At 44.1% G+C, this 21,596-nt stretch overlaps 1 protein-coding gene across 3 annotated transcripts in view; it reads right to left on the reverse strand.

Annotated features, from left to right (window-relative positions):
• The window catches only part of sorcs2 (sortilin-related VPS10 domain containing receptor 2), a 511,416-nt gene that overhangs the window by 72,055 nt on the left and 417,765 nt on the right, over window positions 1-21,596 (reverse strand). For all 3 annotated transcript variants that reach the window (XM_060915854.1, XM_060915847.1, XM_060915839.1), the window contains exons 7-10: window positions 19,407-19,525; window positions 18,333-18,422; window positions 7,884-8,063; window positions 7,427-7,573 (exon numbers count right to left, since the gene is read on the reverse strand). In XM_060915854.1, the coding sequence (XP_060771837.1) occupies window positions 7,427-7,573; window positions 7,884-8,063; window positions 18,333-18,422; window positions 19,407-19,525 (536 nt within the window). The remainder of the gene's footprint in view (window positions 1-7,426; window positions 7,574-7,883; window positions 8,064-18,332; window positions 18,423-19,406; window positions 19,526-21,596) is intronic.

Genomic DNA, 21,596 nt, shown 5'->3' on the forward strand with positions numbered 1-21,596 from the left:
TCTGCCAATAACCCTTTGTCAAATCCAGTGTCGAGTAAAAGCGAGCCGTGCCTAGTCGATCAAGCAACTCATCAATACGAGGCATCGGGTACGCGTCGAATTTAGACACCGCATTGACTTTTCTATAGTCTACACAGAACCGGACCGACCCATCGGCCTTGGGTACCAAGACCACCGGGCTGCTCCAGTCACTGTGGGACTCCTTGACGATGCCCATTTCGAGCATGGCCTCGAGTTCTTCCCGAACCACTTTTTTCTTGTGTTCGGGTAGCCTGTAAGGGCAGCTGCGCACTACCACCCCCAGGGGCATCTCAATGTGGTGCTCTATGAGGTCGGTGCGGCCGGGCAGGGGCAAGAACACATCCGAAAACTCGGTCTGCAACTGGGCAACCTTTGATCTAATGGCCTGACGAGATCCATCCCAATTCTTTCGAACGGGGTCTCGATTAATGGGAGAGGATGCAAAGGCGCTTTTGGAATGGCCACTGGATTTACTAACTGGCATTTGCGGCATGCCGTACACCACCTACGGACATCGCCGCAAATACCTGGCCAATAGAACTGGGCCATTATTCGGGCTAGTGTCTTATCCTGCCCTAAGTGTCCAGCCATGGGATTAAAGTGAGCCGCCTGGAATACCAATTCCCGGCGGCTCTTTGGAATCAAAAGCTGCGTGACTTGCTCTTTAGTCTGAGTGTCCTGCGTCACTCGGTATAATCTATCCTTCATAATAGAAAAATAGGGGAAGGACGGGGTGGCTTTTGGCTGGAGCGTTTGACCATCGATTACTCTCACTTGGTCAAACGCATGCCGCAGAGTCTCGTCTCATGACTGCTCTAACGGGGAATCCGCGAGGGATTCCCCGAGGGGGGGGGGCCTGCTGCTCCTCACTCTGACGCGGAGATGACGTAGATGGCTCTGTGACAGCTGCTCCCGCCAATGCGACACCGGGACCTCCCCCTGCTGAACTATGGCAGGACCCACTCTTCACTAAATGGCTCGTTAACTCCCCGAATCCCGGCCAATCAGTCCCCAAAATTATTGAGTGGATGAGGTGAGGATTAACCACCGCCTTTACTCTAAATTTTTCCCCTCGGAAAAGAATGTGGACCGACACTAAAGGGTAGCTGTGAACATCCCCATGCACACACAATACCTTCACCCCCTGTGCTCCCCCCAATGCCTCGTCTTGCACCAGGCTTTGGTGAATTGAGGTCTGATTACAGCCAGAGTCCACCAACACCAGATATGTATCCCCTTGGATACTCACCGGCATGCGATACACTCCAGCCCGATCAAGGGCGGCTCCTGGCGAGTCAGGGATCTGAACCACCGCGCCCACTTCCATTGCCGAGCACAGCTGTTGGAGGTGGCCTGGCTCCCTGCAGCGCCAGCAAACCGGCCCGGGCTTCCTCTCTGCACCGGCGCTCTGGGGCTCACTCACCTGAGGGGGGGAAGAGACAGACACAGAAGGGAAAAACTGGAGGGCACCACAGGTGCAACGGGCCGGCTAGGGTGGGGCCGGCCCCCGTCTCCACGGTGGGGGAACGGGGAGAGGATGAGACACAGGAGGAGAGGGGGAGAGAGAGAGAGAGAGAGAGAGAGAGAGAGGAGAGGGAAGCAGAGGATGTCCGCTGTCCTGCCGTCGGAACAGCCGCCAAATGGTCCTCTGCCAGCTCGATGGCCTGATCCAGCGACGCCGGGCGGTGGCACTGGATCCACTCCGAGGTCCCCTCTGGTAAGCAGGTGATGAACTGCTCCAGTACCACCTGATCAATGATTCCCTCGGCGTCGCGGTTGTCAGCCCTCAACCACCAGCAGCAGGCGTCCCGGAGCTGCTGGCCAAACACGAATGGCCAGCTGACTTCCTCCAGGCGCAGAGCGCGGAAGCGCTGTCACTGCTGTTCAGGGGTGTGCCCCACCCGCTGGAGGATGGCCCGGCGAAGGTCCGCGTAGACCAGCTGGTGGTCAGCGGGGAGCTGTAGCATGGCCAGCTGCGCCTCGCCCGTTAGCAGGGGGAGGAGGCGCGCTGCGCGCTGTTCCACTGGCCAGCCCGAGGCCTCTGCTGCCTGCTTGAAGAGCGTGAGGAAGGCCTCGGGGTCGTCATGCGGGCCCATCTTAGTCAGGGTGAGGGGAGAAGGGCCCGCGGCGGTGGAGGTGGTGGACCCTGCCAACGCGAGGAGGTGACGGAATGCCTGTCGATCTTCCTGCTGCGCCAACACCAAGGCCTTGAACCGGTGCTCTTGCTCCTTCCAGAGGGTGACTAGTGCCTGGTGCTGGCTCTGCTGGGCCGTGGCGAGGGCGTGGACCAGGTCTGCGTAGGGGGAGGACTCCATGGGGCTGTTCTTTTCCTGTGCTCCGTTCCTGGGTTTCAGCACCACTGTGGCAGTTCGTATGAGTGGGAGGAGCACAGAAGGATGGCAGACCAGAATTAAGTTCAAAAACACTTTTATTTTGCACTTTTCAGTCGCAATATAACTCTCCCAGCCACACACACATGCACACACACAAGTCGTCTGGTTGGGGAGAGAGCTCTCCCTCTGCTCTCGCTCTCTCTTTAAATAGGGCGCGGTCACTGGGGAAGACACACAAACACACGTTAATAGACCTCAGGTGCAATGATTCTGCCACTTACCTTCCCTGACTCCGCCCTCCGGTCACAGACCGACGCTTGACCACGCCCCCGCTGCCACAATTACATAATAATCTTATTAGTATTTCTTTATCGTCCTACCAAGACACTAGTTGCCAGGGAACTAGCTCATTACAATGTGGACATAGCTGCCCTCAGCAAAATACGTCTAGAGAACAAGGGCCAGCTCATGGAACATGGTGGTGGTTATGCCTTCTTCTGGAGTGGTCAAAGCAGCACTGAACGGTGAGAGGCAGGCATTGGATTTACTGTCAAGTCTCACCTCACCCAGAAACTTAACAAACTCCCAGACGGCATCAATGATTACCTGATGACACTTCAGCTCCCACTTGGAGCCAAGAAGAATGCAATGTTGATTAGTGCTTATGCTGCCAAAATAAATGAAATGCATTGCTGAGGCCCAGAAGAAATGGGCTGCATGGAAGGCTCAAACTATCGCCACCTCCACTACAGCACCTACCCACGCGTGCCCGACATACTGTATGGTCGTACCTTCAAAGCCCAGATTGGCCTCATCAGTCACCTTCGGACCCACAACCACCACCCACCAAATTGAAGCCATGGCCATCTTCGACCCCGAAGGATGAACATCACCAAGACTGGGAGAGGTGGTCAAAGGTAAGCAGGAGATTCTGTTCTATTAACCAAAGCTTAACTATATACGACCATTACTATGCATCTTTTACCTAGGATGGTGCATGTGGTGTACATTTAATCAGTGGTACTTAAGGTCTACCTGTAATTAGGCATCTTCAAATATTTTTAAAGGTTTATTACTTTATATTCAGGTTTATATACTAAAGGTGCAAAAGTTGGACCAACAAGGAAAGGTACAACGAGGAAAGGTATATCTGACAGTGTAACACAAGTTTGAAGATTAGCTTCCATCCTATATTTCTACTTCTACTTGTTTACTATAATGCTAGTTTGTAGTTTAGCTGTTTTAATACAACAATTGTTTGCGAATTAGCCTGTTTATTGGGATTATGAATAAAATAACAAAGAGGGGAGTTAATATGAGACATGATTCATGTGGAATGATCCCTGTCTGGAGCACAGGATGGGAATTTAAAGATCATAGGCAACGGTCGGAGGTGAAACATAGAATATCAACTTTATTGTCTAGAAGAACGACACAAAAAGCGAATTCAATCTTCCTAGTGTCTAATTTGCACCCTAAAATTGAATAAAACGGTTAAAGTATACTGTTTTGCTCAATTTCCGAAGGTTTGTTTACATCTCACTTATGCGCACTTTCACCACCAGGGGACCGTCGTCGTGACGTCATTTAAAGGATATGGGACATGAAACATAAAAGCACGCTATATCAGTTTCTTTCCATTAAAAATATGAATTAATTGCATCAACAAATACAAAATCATCTATTAAATTCAGCAAAATCGTTATATTCATGATGATTATATGGCATTTCTGCTCGACTTCCGATATGCATTTTTTGCAACCGGAAGAGCCGGTGTCACGTGATCATACGTCACAAAAACTTTCGGGCACAGCACAAGCGGGTAGATGAATGGAGAAGTGGATGACAAGAAAATTGTTTTTATAGTCTTTAAAGTACATTGGACATCATACATTGGACATCATGGTGTATTGTGCTGCTTATGGTTGCAATAATTCCAATGGGAAATGCCCTGGAGTAAGTTTTTTTGCATTCCCCAAGGACCTGAAGCTGAGGAAAGTGTGGGCTCACCTGCGCATGCGCAGTAGGCTTCGCGCATGCGCAGTAGGCTTGGTAGGACAACTTTACAGAACACCTGTTGAAAAAAACTTTGCACCTACTGTTTCCCACAAACTGTGTTCGGACCATTTCACTGAGGATTCTTTCAACATTAATCCTCAGGTACTGAGCGATATTAATTCATGAAACATGAAACAGGAAGCATAAGGATGAGAAAAAAAAAAACAGTTCAAATCGGGAAGCCGCGCACACCTGCGCCAGGCTGCACAAATGTGCGCAGCTTCCCGACCCAAACCGCCTCTCTCTCATCCTTACACTTCATGCCTCATGCTCCATGAACCAACATTGCTATTTTTTTTTTTTAATCGGATCTGCGCGATTCAGCCGTGAAAAAGGCGGCATCCGCCGAAAGGCCAGGGGACAGGGCAGGAATATTTTTGTTGATATGAGTGATCCGGTGCGATTTCGCGACCCCCCTGTTGAAGACCTCTGCGCTAAGCAACTGAAAGCCGAGGTAAGGATTAGTATTATAATTTTGGGTGTATCAATTATTGATTATCATAATTCTGACTCGTTTCGCCATTTTGAATGTTTTCATCTCGGACTCTGGAAGCATTGTATCTCAATCAATCTCGAAAAATATCAGCAAAAAAAAAACTAGCTTGCAACGGACTTTAGCTAGATCTATGATGAACTTTCAATGTATGATACAAAAATAATACTTCTTTCAACAGATCATTAGCCTTTGAGCAGAATTGTTTTTAACTTACCAGGAAGTGTTATCCAGCCGACCGCTTTCAGTTTCATGAGGGCTGAATGAACTCTCACTCTCAGAATCATCTGACCCGTCAGAGTAAAGACAAGATCCATGTTCATGTGAATTTCCAGCTATCGGTTCGAATTGATAGGGTCTAACTTCACATCTCTGTGAAACATCGGGAATGTCACTGTCGATGGTGTCCATTTCGGTAACCTGTTTACATTAGATTCCCAAGCGCTGGCTCCTTGGAAAGTTTTTGTGACGTCACGGGTCACGTGACCACCTAGCTCATTAACGAATCCTTGTTTTACGCTGATGTATAGAAAAACTTGAATAATGTGATGATTTTCAGATTTTTGACGCCCTGCAGTGATTTAGATGGCATTTCTTATGTCCTTTATACATAATTATGTCCAGGTAAAAATCCATGTCCCATATGCTTTAAGCCAAACAGACCGGAAGCAGTTCTGTGTTAACTTGCAAACCGAGCACACGTGTACGGACTTTGGTCGTGAGAGGTTGTGTAAAATGTCTGAAAGCAATAGCGATTTTGAAGTAGGAACTCTCCAAATTAAATATCGAGAGGTGAAACCATATATGTATGAACCTATGGCCGTTGCGAAGCAATCGGTGAATGTGGCTCACTGGTTTGACCGTGCAGCCTCGGAATCGGACAGCGACTCGGCCGACTCTGATCACGGTGACCCCGGACCTCAACAAGACTCGCGCCGAAACAATTTATCCTGGTAGTTATGATAAATTCCCACTTTCATCGTAATAATAAATAACAGCCCTTTTGAAGAATAATTAAACCACCCTCCCTAGCGGATATAGGGAACGATTACTGGAAAGTGCGCCGGTAGGCCACATTAGCCTGCCATCTGCGGCATTATACTATTTATAGCCGACCCTAAGCAAGGAAATATTCCTTTGTCTCATTTCCACAATGATTGTACAGGATCCCTCAGGATTCTTGACTTGTCAATTGCAAGCAAAAGTAAAAATGTTTACCTCCAATCTTCTCCTTTTTGTTTGAGCGTTGCTGCTCCGTTTCTTCTTTGACTACTTGATTTTGTTTCACGCGCACAATCCACTCTCTCTGCCTCTTCTCCTCTTTTGGAAAAAAACAACCCTCTGGCTTCACGTACACAATCCACTCTCTTGGCCTCTTCTCCTCTTCGGGAAAAAACAACCCTCTGGCTTCACGCACACAATCCACTCTCTCTGCCTCATTTCCTTTTCTGGAAAAAAAACAACCCTCTGGCTTCACGTGCACAATCCACTCTCTCTGCTTTGTCTCCTCTTCCGGAAAAAAACAATCCTCTGGCTTCACATGCACAACCCACTCTCTCTGCCTCGTCTCCTCTTCTGGAAAAAAACAACCCTCTGGCTTCACATGCACAATCCACTCTCTCTGCCTCTTCTCCTCTTCCGAAAAAAAATAACCCTCTGGCTTCACGCACACAATCCACTCACTCCACCTCTTCTCCTTTTTTGGAAAAAAGCCAACCCTCTCGCTCCGCCTCTTCTCCTTTTTCGGAAAAAGCCAACCCTTTCACTCCGCCTCTTCTCCTCTTTCAGGAAAAAGCCAACCCTCTCCCTCCACCTCTTCTCCTCTTCTGGAAAAAGCCAATCCACTCTCTCTGCCTCTTCTCCTCTCTCGGAAAAAGGCAAAAACTTCTTCCTGAACCGGTCCCATTGTTACAGTTCACTGCACAACAATAAGGCATGGTTTTTCTTTGGAAATTCCTGAATGCACGTCTGCACTCAAGCTGAACGGCAATGTAAGTAAATGGAAGTGGACTCAACTCAAGCGGTTTGTTTGGCTTAAATGATGTCACGCGCTGAGTGGTCACGAAAATAGCCGAACAGAAATTCGTCACGATCCGCGCTAACTTATTTTAGTTATTACTTATTAACAATACTTCTTGGGACCAGAAGAAACTTACAGAGGGTTTTTTTAACATATAAAGTTTCAAATATGCATAAAATTAAAACCGCTGCCTATGAGCTTTAATGAGGAATGAGACAATAAATGAGAGAATCTGTTATATTTCTTCAACACAAGCATCATAGGAAACATCTGAAGAAGACGAACCCGTTTTGAATGCTCGTGGCACTACAGAACACCAGGAAAGACTTCGCGAAAGTAAGTTATTTTTACAGAAAAAAGCATCAACTGATAAATAAACTGTAAATAACTGTAAATTAGTTCATTTCATCCAAACCAGAAAGTGAAAAAGAAAAAAAAAGCAGGAGACAAATAAAAGAAAAGTGAACATTAGTTAGCTGGAGTTTGTATGGAGCTTTTTACCTGTTTGCAGGTTAACGGTTTGCCGTTCATGTCAGCAGTGGGCGGAGCTAGCAGCTCCCAATCCCGACCTTTGTTATAGGTAATGAGAGTCCTGACTTTGCCATCTATTTTCTGATTGGCTAAGAAGACACCTTTGATGCCACGCACCTATGAAAGTAGAAAAGAACAATAGAAACATAGAGGATTGGGTTAAAGGATGCGACTTAGTCAGTGTTTCCTCCGATTTGTAATTACAGTGTGTCTAACAGCATACTGTAGCTGGGAATATGAAGGGCACTCATGGATGATTAATTATGCAATTTCCCCTCATGCCATTAATAAAGTATGCAAGGAATTAAGTAAACAAGTATGTATCTGTCTATCATCTCTCGCTCTCTCTCTCATACACACACACACACACACAAACACAAAACAGTTTGATTACAGCTTTATTCTCAGGTTTGGTCTTGTTCCTGACCTCCAGCACATCGATGATGACGTTCTCCTCAGGCTGCTTGGTGCTGCGCACGTTCTCCAACAAGATGGAGTAATATATGCCCTGCTGGTCTGATGCGTACAGGTTATACGTGTCCGTCTGGTACCATTCCTGCAGGGCCAGCAGCACCTGGTTCTCATCCGTGCTCACAATCTGCACGTCCTACAGAGAAAGACAGAATAGTTCAACTTAAACTATCATCATATTTCCATTTACAGGCATTCCTCAGCTCACTTTGCCATTAAAAAAAAAAATCGTCCTGACAACATCCTGATGAGGCGTGGCTATGTAAAATGACATGTTTCCCTTCATCCTTTCGTCCATACGAATCATGACGATATCATCCTGACATCCTGATCATCACATGACGGTCCTGACAGAGTGTTTTACAAACGACCTAATATTTACACACCGGTCCATAATAATGACATCATTCTAATAGCATCCATGGCAATAAGATCAGTGCACAGTGCAGTCGTGAGCATGTCCCATGAAATTGCCATTATTTTAATCAGTGACCATACAAAATGATCTTTTCATCGTGACAGTATCCTGTTTCATAACGCCAGGTGAGATTGTTTTTCAGGCGCTTATTCATGAGATCTTTTTAAGACCAAACAGCATCCTTCAATAATGACATCACATCCGATTTTCGCATCATCCCCACGGTATCCACTTCCTAAAACTGTCCCTGCGCCACGACATCATCACAGCCGCTTTACGAGTAAATGTAAATATGCTCTGACAATGTTCCTGTATGATGACATCGTCTTGACTGTGTGTGTGTGTGTGTTGAAGAAAGTCAGAATGTATGTCTTTCTTATCAGCACCACCGTCTCTCTCTCTCACACACACACACACACACACACACACACACACACACAGAGTATTCCTCTGGGGAGAAGTGTGGATATTCACAAAACTGTGAGAAATAAACACAAAAACAAACTGTTGATGTGACAGAATCAAACACACTGATCCTCACAATGTGTAGCCATAGAAACAGAACATCTACAACACACACAAACACAAGTATAGAGTGACTATTAGCTCTAAAAATGAAGGCAGTAATTTAGAGAAGCCCCCCTTGGTGTTGGAACACACTCGTGTGTGTGCTGCAAACAAAGCAGCAGACGAGCGAATCAGCAGTTCCATCGTTTCTAAAGCTTTACGAGGCGTTTTTCTGTTTAAACCCTGCGCAAGGATCTCACTGACACACTTTCATAACCATAGTCTGATTTTATATATATATATATATATATATATATATATATATATATATATATATATATATATAAGTGTAAAGGAGAGTGGGATGTGAGACAGAAATGCATGAAGGGATTAGTGAAACAGAGAGAGAGAGAAAGAGAGAGAGAGAAAGAGAGAGAGAGAGGGAGAGAGAGTAACATGGAGATGGATTATTATAGAAATAGAGATAATGACAAAGAAATGGACAAATAATAAAACACTCACATAGACAGACAGACAGAAAAACAGACAGACAGACAGACAGACAGACAGACAGACAGACAGACAGACAGATAGATAGATAGATAGATAGATAGATAGATAGATAGATAGGCAGGCAGGCAGACAGACAGACAGATACAGTGGTGCTTGAAAGTTTGTGAACCCTTTAGAATTTTCTATATTTCTGCATAAATATGACCTAAAACATCATCAGATTTTCACACAAGTCCTAAAAGTAGATAAAGAGAACCCAGTTAAACAAATGAGACAAAAATATTATACTTGTTCATTTGTTTATTGAGGAAAATGATCCAATATTACATATCTGTGAGTGGCAAAAGTATGTGAACCTCTAGGATTAGCAGTTAATTTGAAGGTGAAATTAGAGTCAGGTGTTTTCAATCAATGGGATGACAATCAGGTGTGAGTGGGCACCCTGTTTTATTTAAAGAACAGGGATCTATCAAAGTCTGATCTTCACAACACTTGTTTGTGGAAGTGTATCATGGCACAAACAAAGGAGATTTCTGAGGACCTCAGAAAAGGTGTTGTTGATGCTCATCAGGATGGAAAAGGTACAAAACCATCTCTAAAGAGTTTGGACTCCACCAATCCACAGTCAGACAGATTGTGTACAAATGGAGGAAATTCAAGACCATTGTTACCCTCCTCAGAAGTGGTCAACCAACAAAGATCACTCCAAGAGCAAGGTGTGTAATAGTCCGCGAGGTCACAAAGGACCCCAGGGTAACTTCTAAGCAACTGAAGACCTCTCTCACATTGGTTAATGTTAATGTTCATGAGTCCACCATCAGGAGAACACTGAACAACAATGGTGTGCATGGCAGGGTTGCAAGGAGAAAGCCACTGCTCTCCAAAAAGAACATTGCTGCTCATCTGCAGTTTGCTAAAGATCACGTGGACAAGCCAGAAGGCTATTGGAAAAATGTTTTGTGGACGGATGAGACAAATAGAAATTTTTGGTTTAAATGAGAAGTGTTATGTTTGGAGACAGGAAAACACTGCATTCCAGCATAAGAACCATATCCCATCTGTGAAACATGGTGGTGGTAGTATCATGGTTTGGGCCTGTTTTGCTGCATCTGGGCCAGGATGGCTTGCCATCATTGATGGAACAATAAATTCTGAATTATACCAGTGAATTCTAAAGGAAAATGTCAGGACATCTGTCCATGAACTGAATCTCAAGAGAAGGTGGGTCATGCAGCAAGACAATGACCCTAAGCACACAAGTCGTTCTACCAAAGAATGGTTAAAGAAGAATAAAGTTAATGTTTTGGAATGGCCAAGTCAAAGTCCTGACCTTAATCCAATGGAAATGTTGTGGAAGGACCTGAAGCGAGCAGTTCATGTGAGGAAACCCACCAACATCCCAGAGTTGAAGCTGTTCTGTACAGAGGAACGGGCTAAAATTCCTCCAAGCCGGTGTGCAGGACTGATCAACAGTTACCGCAAACGTTTAGTTGCAGTTATTGCTGCACAAAGGGGTCACACCAGATACCGAAAGCAAAGGTTCACATACTTTTGCCACTCACAGATATGTAATATTGGATCATTTTCCTCAATAAATAAATGACCAAGTATAATATTTTTGTTTGATTTGTTTAACTGGGTTCTCTTTATCTACTTTTAGGACTTGTGTGAAAATCTGATGATGTTTTAGGTCATATTTATGCAGAAATATAGAAAATTCTCAAGGGTTCACAAACTTTCAAGCACCACTGTAGATAGATAGATAGATAGATAGATAGATAGATAGATAGATAGATAGATAGATAGATAGATAGGTAAAAAAACACCAGTAACGAAGCCCTTTTCGGAGCTGGTGAGCCGTGAAGGAGACGAGAAGGAGAAAGTAAAGTGCTTAATATGCAACAACTGTACATAGAAAAACTGCAAACAAACAAACAAACAGGCGTGTTGGTGGCGACACGTTCATCCATAACGGTAAAAACAGGCCATCAGGGAGACGAGAGATGGCACCCTGCGATTGCTCGTGCATTTTTCATAAGCTTCTCAATTATTCACAGTGGAAAATGCAAGCTTGGTGACAGACTGTGCTTCTCTCTCTCTCTCTCAGGGAAATGGCTTACATTTGACCCATCTGCTCAGTCAAGTGATAAGTGAAGGAAGAGCAAAAGCCAAGCAGAGGAGGGAAAGGAAAAGAATAAGCCGCCTTATTTTATAGGAACATCTCACTCCAAACGCACTGAAATAAAAAGGACCCCAGTTTTTTGCTATCAGCAGAAACAATGAGTCCAGTTCAGTCTGAATACAGATATGGATATGAATAAACTGCTCCTGTGTCCTATTGCATGGTGTATTGTGGGTAACCTGAGCAGTCAACCCGACACACTCCAATCCTCTGCTACATTCCAGTGTTACATGCACGCTAACTGACTTTCCCTCAGGACTCAGGGGCGAGGATCACGTGCCGGAGAAGGAGGCGTATGGAACTGGGTTCACTGAGGTCCCAGTGCTCATTCAGCTCGATGCAGCACATTAACAAAAGGTTCTGACTGTAATGGGTGGAGTCATGGGGTCACTAAAGGTCATTAATCTAGACAGTAAATGATAACAGACCCTGGCCCACAGCTTTACTAACATAACATCTCATTAAAAAGAAACGGTCAACACACGTAAAGTGATGGAGTGATGAAATAATTCAACTCAGGGTACATGGAGGGATCGCGTGTGTATTTAATTCAGCATTAAAACACTGGGTCTATTATTAACACACACCACAAACTTCTGTGGTGAGCATCGTTAATGAGCAGCATTCGCCCTCTGTCACTGAAATAATATATTCAGGATTCGATTCCTTTTAACCTCAAGCATAATCAGTGCTACTCAATTACACACACAACTATATACGGTACATCTCCTCATACATCTGTCCATTATACATACAGCGCCCTCCACAATTATTGGCACCCCTGGTTAAGATGTGTTAAAATAAATTCAATTTGTATTGCAGAAGCATAATCTCACACTGAAAATTGTAGAAAAATGTAACCCTTAACTCAAGTGAATTAAAAAAAAAAAATCCCTGACTAAGAAATAATTATTTTTCATAAAATCACCTGTTCCACAATTATTGGCACCCATAACAATTCCTAGAAAATAAATGTAATTGAAGCATTTCTGTCATTTCTACTGTAGTTTATAAAGTTGATCAGAGTATCTAGGAACCTTTAATTAGTAATTCATCACATCCTGTTTCCCTGGGGTATAAATATGATGTGACACAGAGGCCTATTTCTCTTATCCACTCTTCAACATGGGAAAGACAAGAGAACACACTATTCAAGTAAGGCAGATGTGTGTCGACCTTCATAAGTCAGGCGATGGCTACAAGAAAACAGACGCTCGCCTACACCTGCCCATATCTACAGTCAGAGGAATCATCAAGAAGTTTAAAACAACTGGAACAGTGGCAAACAAGCCTGGACGAGGATGCAAGTTTATCTTGCCACCACGCACAGTGAGGAGGATGGGAAGAGAAGTAAAAAGTTCTCCAAAGCTCACTGTTAGAGAATTGCATCAAAGAGTAGCATCTTGGGGTTACAAAGTCTCCATAACAACCATCAGGCGCTATCTACATGCCAACAAGCTGTTTGGGAGGCATGCACGGAAAAAAAAAAAAAAAACTTTTCTCACTTACAAGCATAAACATAAACGTCTGGAGTTCGCTAAGCGGTACTGGGACTTCAACTGGGGCCATGTGCTTTGGTCAGATGAGACAAAGATAGAGCTTTTTGGCAACAAACACTCTCATACATCACAAAAGATGAGTATGCGGAAAAGCAGCTCATGCCCACTGTGAAGTATGGGGGAGGATCGGTGATGCTGTGGGCCTGTTTCTCTTCCAAAGGCCCTGGGAACCTTGTTAGGGTGCACGGCATCATGAACTCTTTAAAATACCATTACATTTTAAATCAAAATCTGGTGGCCTCTGCCTGAAAGCTGAAGATGGGTCGTCACTAGGACTTTCAGCAAGATAATGACCTAAACATGTGGCCAAATCTACACAAAAAATGGTTCACCAAACAGAAAATCAAGCTCCCCCCATGGCCATCTCAGTCCCCAGATCTCAACTCAATTGAAAACCTGTGGGGTGAGCTGAAGAGGAGAGTGCATAGGAGAGGACCCAGGACTCTGGACGATTTAGAGAGATTGTGCAAAGAGGAATGGTTGAATATCCCTCTCTCTGTATTCTCCCATCTTGTGAAATGTTATAGGAGAATAGTAAGTGCTGTCTTGTTGGCAAAAGGGAGTTGTACAAAGTATTAACATCAGGGGTGCCAATAATTGTGGCACACATGATTTCATGTAAAAGAATTATTTCTTAATGTGGGATTTTTTTTCCACTGAATAAATGCACTTGAATTAAAGGTTGGATTTTTCTCTTTTTTTGCATTGTTGTCCTATATTATTAAAAAAAAAAATTATTAGAAGCTGAAGAACATATCTTAATGAGGGGTGCTAATAATTGTGGAGGGCGCTCTATCTGTACATCCCTCCGTACAACCCTCTATACATCCCTCTAAGCAACCCTCCATACCTCCCTCCATACATTCCTCCACACATCCCCCCACATGTCCCTCCGCACATCCCTCAGAACACCCCTCTGTATATCCCTCCATACATCCCACCATACGTCCCTCTGTATATACCCCTGTACATCCCTCCATACATCCCTCTGTATATCCCCCTGTACATCCCTCCATACATCCCTCGGAACACCCCTCTGTATATCCCTCCTTACCTCCCTCCACACATCCCTCTGTACATCCCTCTGCACATCCCTTCATACATCCCTCTGTATATCCTCCTGTACATCCCTCCACACATCCCTCTGTGCAACCCTCCATACCTCCCTCCATGCATTCCTCCACACATCCCTCCACACATCTCTCTATGCAACCCTCTGTACCTCCCTCCAAACATTCCTCCGTAATCCCTTTGTATATCCCTCCACACATCCCTCCAAACATCTCTCTACACATCCTCCATATATCCCCTGTATATCCCTCCATACATCTTGCCACACATCCCTCCACATATCCCTCTATGTATCCCCTGTATATCCCTCCATATATCCCTCCACACATCCCTCCATACGTCCCTCTGTATATCTCCCTGTACATCCCTCTACACATACCCCGTATATCCCCCCGTATAGCCCTCCATACATCCCTTCGCACATCCCTCCACACATCCCTCTGTATATCAGAATCACTTTTATTGCCAGGTATGTGGACACACACGAGGAATTTGACTCCGGTTTCACTTAGCTCTCATAGTACAAAACAGATAAAAAGCGTATACACAAAACAAACAAACAAACAAACAAACAAAAAGGTGCAATAGGTGCATAGTGCAAAGTAATCCAAGTAAGTCAAGTATGAAATAGATAAATATAAAATATACAGTGTGCACAGAATGACGGTATGAGTGTGCAGATATTTTACAAGTGGTATAACTGATATATGAATCTGGATTTCAGCTGTTCATCACAGAAAGGATTTTCCCTTTTGGTGCAATATGGTGCATACTGCAAAGATGAAATAGTAAATGTAAATAAGTATAAATATAAATATAAGTATACAGTGAGCACAGAATGACAGTATGAGTGTGCAGATATTTTGCAAGTGACATTACTGATATATGAATCTGGATTTTAGCTGTTCATCACAGAGACAGCCTGAGGGAAAAAAAACTATTCTTGTGTCTGGTTGTTTTTGCATACGGTGATCTATATTGCCTCCCTGAGGGAAGATTAAACAGATTGTGACCAGGGTGTGATGGGTCTGCAGAGATGTTACCCGCCCGTTTCCTGACTCTGGACAAGTATAGGTCTTGGATGGAGGGCAGGCTGACACCAGTAATTTTCTCTGCAGACCTTATTGTCCATTGCAGTCTGTTCTTCTCCTGTTTGGTGACCGATCCAAACCAAACAGTGATGGAAGAGCAAAGAACAGACTGAATGATGGCAGAGTAGAATTGTGTCAGCAGCTCCTTAGGCAGGTTGAGCTTCCTGAGCTGGCACAGAAAGTACAACCTCTGCTGAGCCTTTTTGATGATAGTGACTGTGTTGGTCTCCCACTTCAAGTCCCGAGAGATTGTGGAACCCAGAAACCTGAAGCTTTCAACAGCAGTCACAGTGTTGTTGGTGATGGTGATGGGCAGCAGAGTGGGGGGGCTCCTCCTAAAGTCCACTGTCATCTCCATAGTTTTGAGCGTGTTCAATTCCAGATTGTTCTGACCACACCACCAGACCAGCCGTTCAACCTCCCGTCTGTATGCAGACTCATCACCATCTCGGATGAGGCTGATGACTGTTGTATCGTCCACAAATTTCAGGAGTCTAACAGACGGGTCTCTTGAGGTGCAGTCGTTGGTATAAAGGGAGAAGAGCAGTGGGGAGAGCACACACCCTTGGGGGGCGCCAGTGCTGATAGTCTGAGTGCTGGATATGATGCTCCCCATCCTCACCTGCTGCTTCCTGTCAGTCAGGAAGTTTGTAATCCACTGACAGGTGGAGGAGGGCACAGTGAGCTGGGTGAGCTTGGTGTGGAGGATGTCTGGAATAATGGTGTTGAATGCTGAACTGAAGTCCATAAACAGGATCCTGGCATATGTCCCTACAGTGTCAAGGTGTTGCAGGATGTAGTGTAGACCCATATTTATTGCATCATCCACTGACCTGTTTGCCCGGTAGGCAAACTGCAGGGGGTCCAGCAGGGGGTCTGTGATGTCCTTCAGGTATGACAACACCAGTCTCTTCATGACTACAGATGTGAAGGCAACAGGCCTGTAGTCATTCAGTCCTGTGATATTGTTTTTTTTTTTAGGAACCGAGATTATTGTGGAGAGTTTGAAGCATGAGGGGACTTCACACAGCTCCAGGGATCTATTAAAGATCTGGGTGAAGGTGGGAACCAGCTGGTCAGCACAGACCTTCAGACAAGAGGGTGACACACCATCTGAGCCAGGTGCCTTCCTGATCTTCTGTCTGTGGAAAAGCTGACAGACATCCTCTTCACAGATCTTGAGTGCTGGTGGGGGGTCAGAGGTGGGGGGGTGGCAGAATGGCAGGGGGCGTAAATGGGTCTTTAATGACTGAAGGGGGGAGAGGTGTGAATGTGTCGAATCTGCAGTAAAACACATTCAGCTCGTCAGCCAGTTGATGGTTCACTGCAGTGTTGGTGGATGGTCTCCTATAGTTAGTAATGTTCTGCAGGCCTCTCCACACTGATGTCGGATCGTTTGCTGAAGGCTATTTTTAATCTTATCAGCATAGCTCCTCTTAGCTGCTTTCACCTCCATTGTCAGTGTGTTTCTGGTCTGATTATACAGAACTCTGTCTCCACTTTTGTAGGCCTCTTCTTTGTTCTGACGAAGTTGCCTGAGTTTTGCAGTGAACCAGGGTTTATTGTTGCTGTATATGCGGAAGGTTTTGGTAGGCACACACATATCCTCACAAAAACTGATGTAAGATGTCACAGTATCAGTCAGTTCATGCAGGTCTGAGGCTGCAGCCTCAAAAACACTCCAATCAGTGCAGTCAAAGCAGGCTTGTAGTCCCCCTTTGGCCTCATCGGACCATCTCCTCACCGTCTTAACTACAGGCTTAGCAGATTTCAGCTTCTGCCTCTAGGACGGGATAAGATGAACCATACAATGATCAGATAGTCCCAAGGCTGCAAGGGAGACAGAGTGGTATGAGTCCTTTAAAACAGTGTAACAATGGTCCAGAGTGTTAGAGTCCCTGGTGGGACACTTAATGTGCTGTTTGCTCTGTTAAAGTCCCCCAAAACAATGAGGAAAGAGTCTGGGTGTTTTTTCTTCACAGTGTTTATCTGGTCAGCCAGGTGTTGTAACGCCTCAGTAACACGCCTGAGGGGGGATGTAAACTCCAACCAGAATAAACGAGGAAAACTCTCGCAGAGCATAAAACGGTTTGCAGTTTATGAATAAGACTCCAGATGAGGACTGCACGATTTGTTTAGAACTGCGACATCAATACATCAACCTTCATTAATATAAAAGCAGATTCCGCCTCCCCTCGTTTTCCCTGTGAGCTCCGTTTCACGGTCCACTCGGTGCAGGTGAAATCCAGGCAGGTGGAGAGAAGAGTCTGGGATGTGCTCATCGAGCCAGGTTTCGGTGAAGCACAAGGCAGCAGATCTGTTAAAATCCGTGTTAATTGAGTTGAGGAGCAGCAGTTCGTCCATCTTATTGGCCAGAGAGCGGACGTTAGCCAGGTGAATAGACAGGAGCGCAGTGCGAAACCCCCGCTGCCTCAGCCTGATGAGCGCACCGGCTCGCTTCCCCCGTTGTCTCCGGCGTCCTCGGCGTAATCCATAGAGAGCTGCTGCTCCTCCAACAAGTAGCTCTGGAAAACCTTCCGGATCAATGAAAACCGATGAAAAAACTTTACTGGTGGTTATTCCAATGTTTATAAGTTCTTCTCTGGAGTATGTGACCAGCGAAGGAGCATAAAAACCACAACAAATACACAAAAACATAGAAAGTATGAGAGAGTGAAGTACCGAGGCAACCATCCATGGCACCATCTTGGCAACACCTCTGTATAGCCCTCTTGGCAATATCCCTCTGTATATCCCCCTGTACATCCTTTCGCACATCCCTCCATACAGCCCTCTGTACATTCCTTCAAAATCCCTCTGTATGTCCCCCTGTACATCCCTCCACACATCCCTCCATACATCCCTCTGTATATGCCCCTGTCCATCCCTCCAAACATCCCTCCACACATCCCTTCATACATCCCCCTGCACATCCCTTCATAGATCCCCATGTACATCCCTCTGTACATCCCTCTACACGTCCCCCTACACAGTCATATGCATCCTCAGCTCCCTGTATGTCCCTCTTCATAAACTCCAGCTCGTGTGCAGGGTCTGAGAGTACCTTGGGCAGGGAAAACTTTGGCAAGCGCATCTGCACAAACTCGTGCCTTCGATATGATACATAGCACTTTGTACGATTAGCCATGGTAACCTGGAGAGAGAGAGAGAGAGAGAGAGAGAGAGAGAGAGAGAAACAGGCTTATTCAATCAGGATCTGACAGCAATTACAGCATTCATTCATTCATTCACTTGTCAATTCATTGATCTGGTTACTTATTTATTTGTTTGTTTACTTACTTACCTGTTTATTTATATATTTTATCATGCATTTGTCTACTTATTAGTCACATATTTAACTCAGCAAATTGTTCATTCATTCAGTCGATAGTGTATTCTTTTATTTATTCAAATTAGGCAATTTGTTTATTGATTCATTATTCACTTTTGTTCATTCATTCACTAGTCTGTTCATCCATCCATCCATCCATCCACTGACTTCATCCACTTGGTCTGTTGTCTGTTAATTCATTCACTCCTGAATTTATTTTTCGTTTGTCATTTTGCTCATTCAGCCATCAGTGAGTTTATTAATTCAATCATTAAGTAATTCGCCCGTTCATTTATTTATCAATTTCATTCAATCAATTGCATGCTAGTTTTTATTCATTTATTTAGGTATTTAATTCCATTTTTCTTTGGCTTAGTTGTGTATTTACTAATCTTTTCATATATTTATTCATCTATTCATTCATCTGTTCATAATTTTTTTCATCCAGTTATGCTTTCACCAATCAATCAATCAATCAATCAATCAATCAATCAATCAATCAATCAATCAATCAATCAATCAATCAATGTGTTTATTCACTCATTCATTCATTTTGTCCTTTCTTAATGACATTAATTTTCTGTTTATTCATTCATTCCATTTGTCACTGAGTCATTCCTGTATATTTGTATTCATTCATTCATTCATTCATTCATGTTATGCCATTGAGTCCCATTAAAAACCCATATTTGTATTCAACAAAAACATACTTTATTTCTTTACCTGTTTGTCTGTGTGTTTACTCGTGTGATGTTGTGACACTGTGTGATGATGTATCTGCTGTACACTGAGCTGATGTTTATTTACCTTCACAAACACGTAGTCATTCTGCACCGAGAGCGAATTTTGGTCGATTTTACCCAGAAACTGAGCCGTCACCATCTTATCCGAGCAGTTCTGTATCAGGCACGTCACATACAGGTAACCTACACACACACACACACACACACACACACACACACACACACACACACACACACACACACAGAGCAGAAGGTCTGAGTCAACAGTTCAAAAAGAAATGCACACTCTGCATGTACACTCATGTGTGTGCGTGTGTGTGTGTGTGCCAAACTGTCTCTTGCTTCATTAATTCAATGTCAGGAAATTAATTGTGGACTGTAAAGGAGCTGCAGTATTGAATTTTGAATTTCACTCAGCAGCTGCATCAGCACCATTCTCTCTCTCTCTCTCTGTGTCATGTCCCCCACACACACAAACAAAACTGATGATGTGTAAGGTGATTGACAGGTGAATAGGAGTGCTGTGATTGGTTGGATGTTATTGGTTCACACCGCGCAGTGTTTCTTGTGTTGACACTCCAGGGTTCCACAGAGACCGAAGTTTCTCCTTGAAGCTGATATTTTATTGAAGCTGACAGAATGTGAGGAGAAACTGCATGAAATATTACACACACTATCCTGAATTTTAGATCACTGACCACACCCCAGGCCCGGAGTGTACCATTCTGCTACAACATTGCAGCCCAGGTCGGCTCTGATCAACGTTCGAGCGGAGCAAAGTGTCAAAATAATGTGGAATTTTTCATAGCAACTTATGTTCTCTTGGATACACTGTGCTGTTGAATTCTGGAAGCTGATTGGACACAAGGTGTTGATTAACATTCTATAACAGCAGCTCTGACAGCAGTGCAGATGTAAATCACAGGGTTATACAACCCCAATTCCAAAAAGTTGGGACGCTGTGTAAACTGGAAATAAAAAGAGAATACGATATTTTGCAAGTCATGGAAATCCAAGATTTCATTGAAAATAGTGCAAAGACAACATATCAAATGGTGAAACTGAGAAATGTTATTGTTTTTTTTGAAAAATATATTCTCACTTTGAATTTGATGTCAGCAACACATTTCAGGGAAGTTGGGACAGAGGCGTGTTTACCACTGTACTGCATCACCTCTACTTTTAACAACACTCTGTAAATGTTTGGGAACAATTGCTATAGTTTTGAAAGAGAAATGTTGTCCCATTCTTCCCTAATATACAATTTCAGTTGCTCAACAGTTCAGGGTTTCCTTTGTCATATTTTGTGCTTCATAATGCACCAAAGTTTTAAATAGGAGACAGGTCTGAACTGCAGGCAGGCCAGTTTAGCACCCGGACTCTTTTACTATGGAGGCAATGCAGTATTATGTGCAGAATGTGGTTTGACATTGTCTTGCTGAAAGAAGGAAGGCCTTCTCTGAAAAAGATTTTGTCTGGATGGCAGCATACCGTGGTGCTTGAAAGTTTGTGAACCCTTTAGAATTTTCTATATTTCTGCATAAATATGACCTAAAACATCATCAGATTTTTACACAAGTCCTAAAAGTAGATAAAGAGAACCCAGTTAAACAAATGAGACAAAAATATTATACTTGGTCATTTATGTATTGAGGAAAATGATCCAGTATTACATATCTGTGAGTGTCAAAAGTATGTGAACCTTTGCTTTCAGTATCTGGTGTGACCCCCTTGTGCAGCAAGAACTGCAACTAAACGTTTCTGGTAACTGTTGATCAGTCCTGCACACTGGCTTGGAGGAATTTTAGCCCATTCCTCCGTACAGAACAGCTTCAACTCTGGGATGTTGGTGGGTTTCCTCACATGAACTGCTCGCTTCAGGTCCTTCCACAACATTTTGTTTGGATTAAGGTCAGGACTTTGACTTGGCCATTCCAAAACATTAACTTTATTCTTCTTTAACCATTCTTTGGTAGAACAACTTGTGTGCTTAAGGTCGTTGTCTTGCTGCATGACCCACCTTCTCTTGAGATTCAGTTCATAGACAGATGTCCTGACATTTTCCTTTAGAATTCACTGGTATAATTCAGAATTCATCGTTCCATCAATGATGGCAAGCCATCTTGACCCAGATGCAGCAAAACACTTCTCATTTAAACCAAAAAGTTCTATTTTGGTCTCATCTGTCCACAAAATGTTTTTCCAATAGCCTTCTGGCTTGTCCATGTGATCTTTAGCAAACTGCAGACAAGCA

The sequence above is a fragment of the Neoarius graeffei genome, chromosome 1 (genome assembly GCF_027579695.1).
Source record: "Neoarius graeffei isolate fNeoGra1 chromosome 1, fNeoGra1.pri, whole genome shotgun sequence".
Taxonomy (NCBI): domain Eukaryota; kingdom Metazoa; phylum Chordata; class Actinopteri; order Siluriformes; family Ariidae; genus Neoarius; species Neoarius graeffei.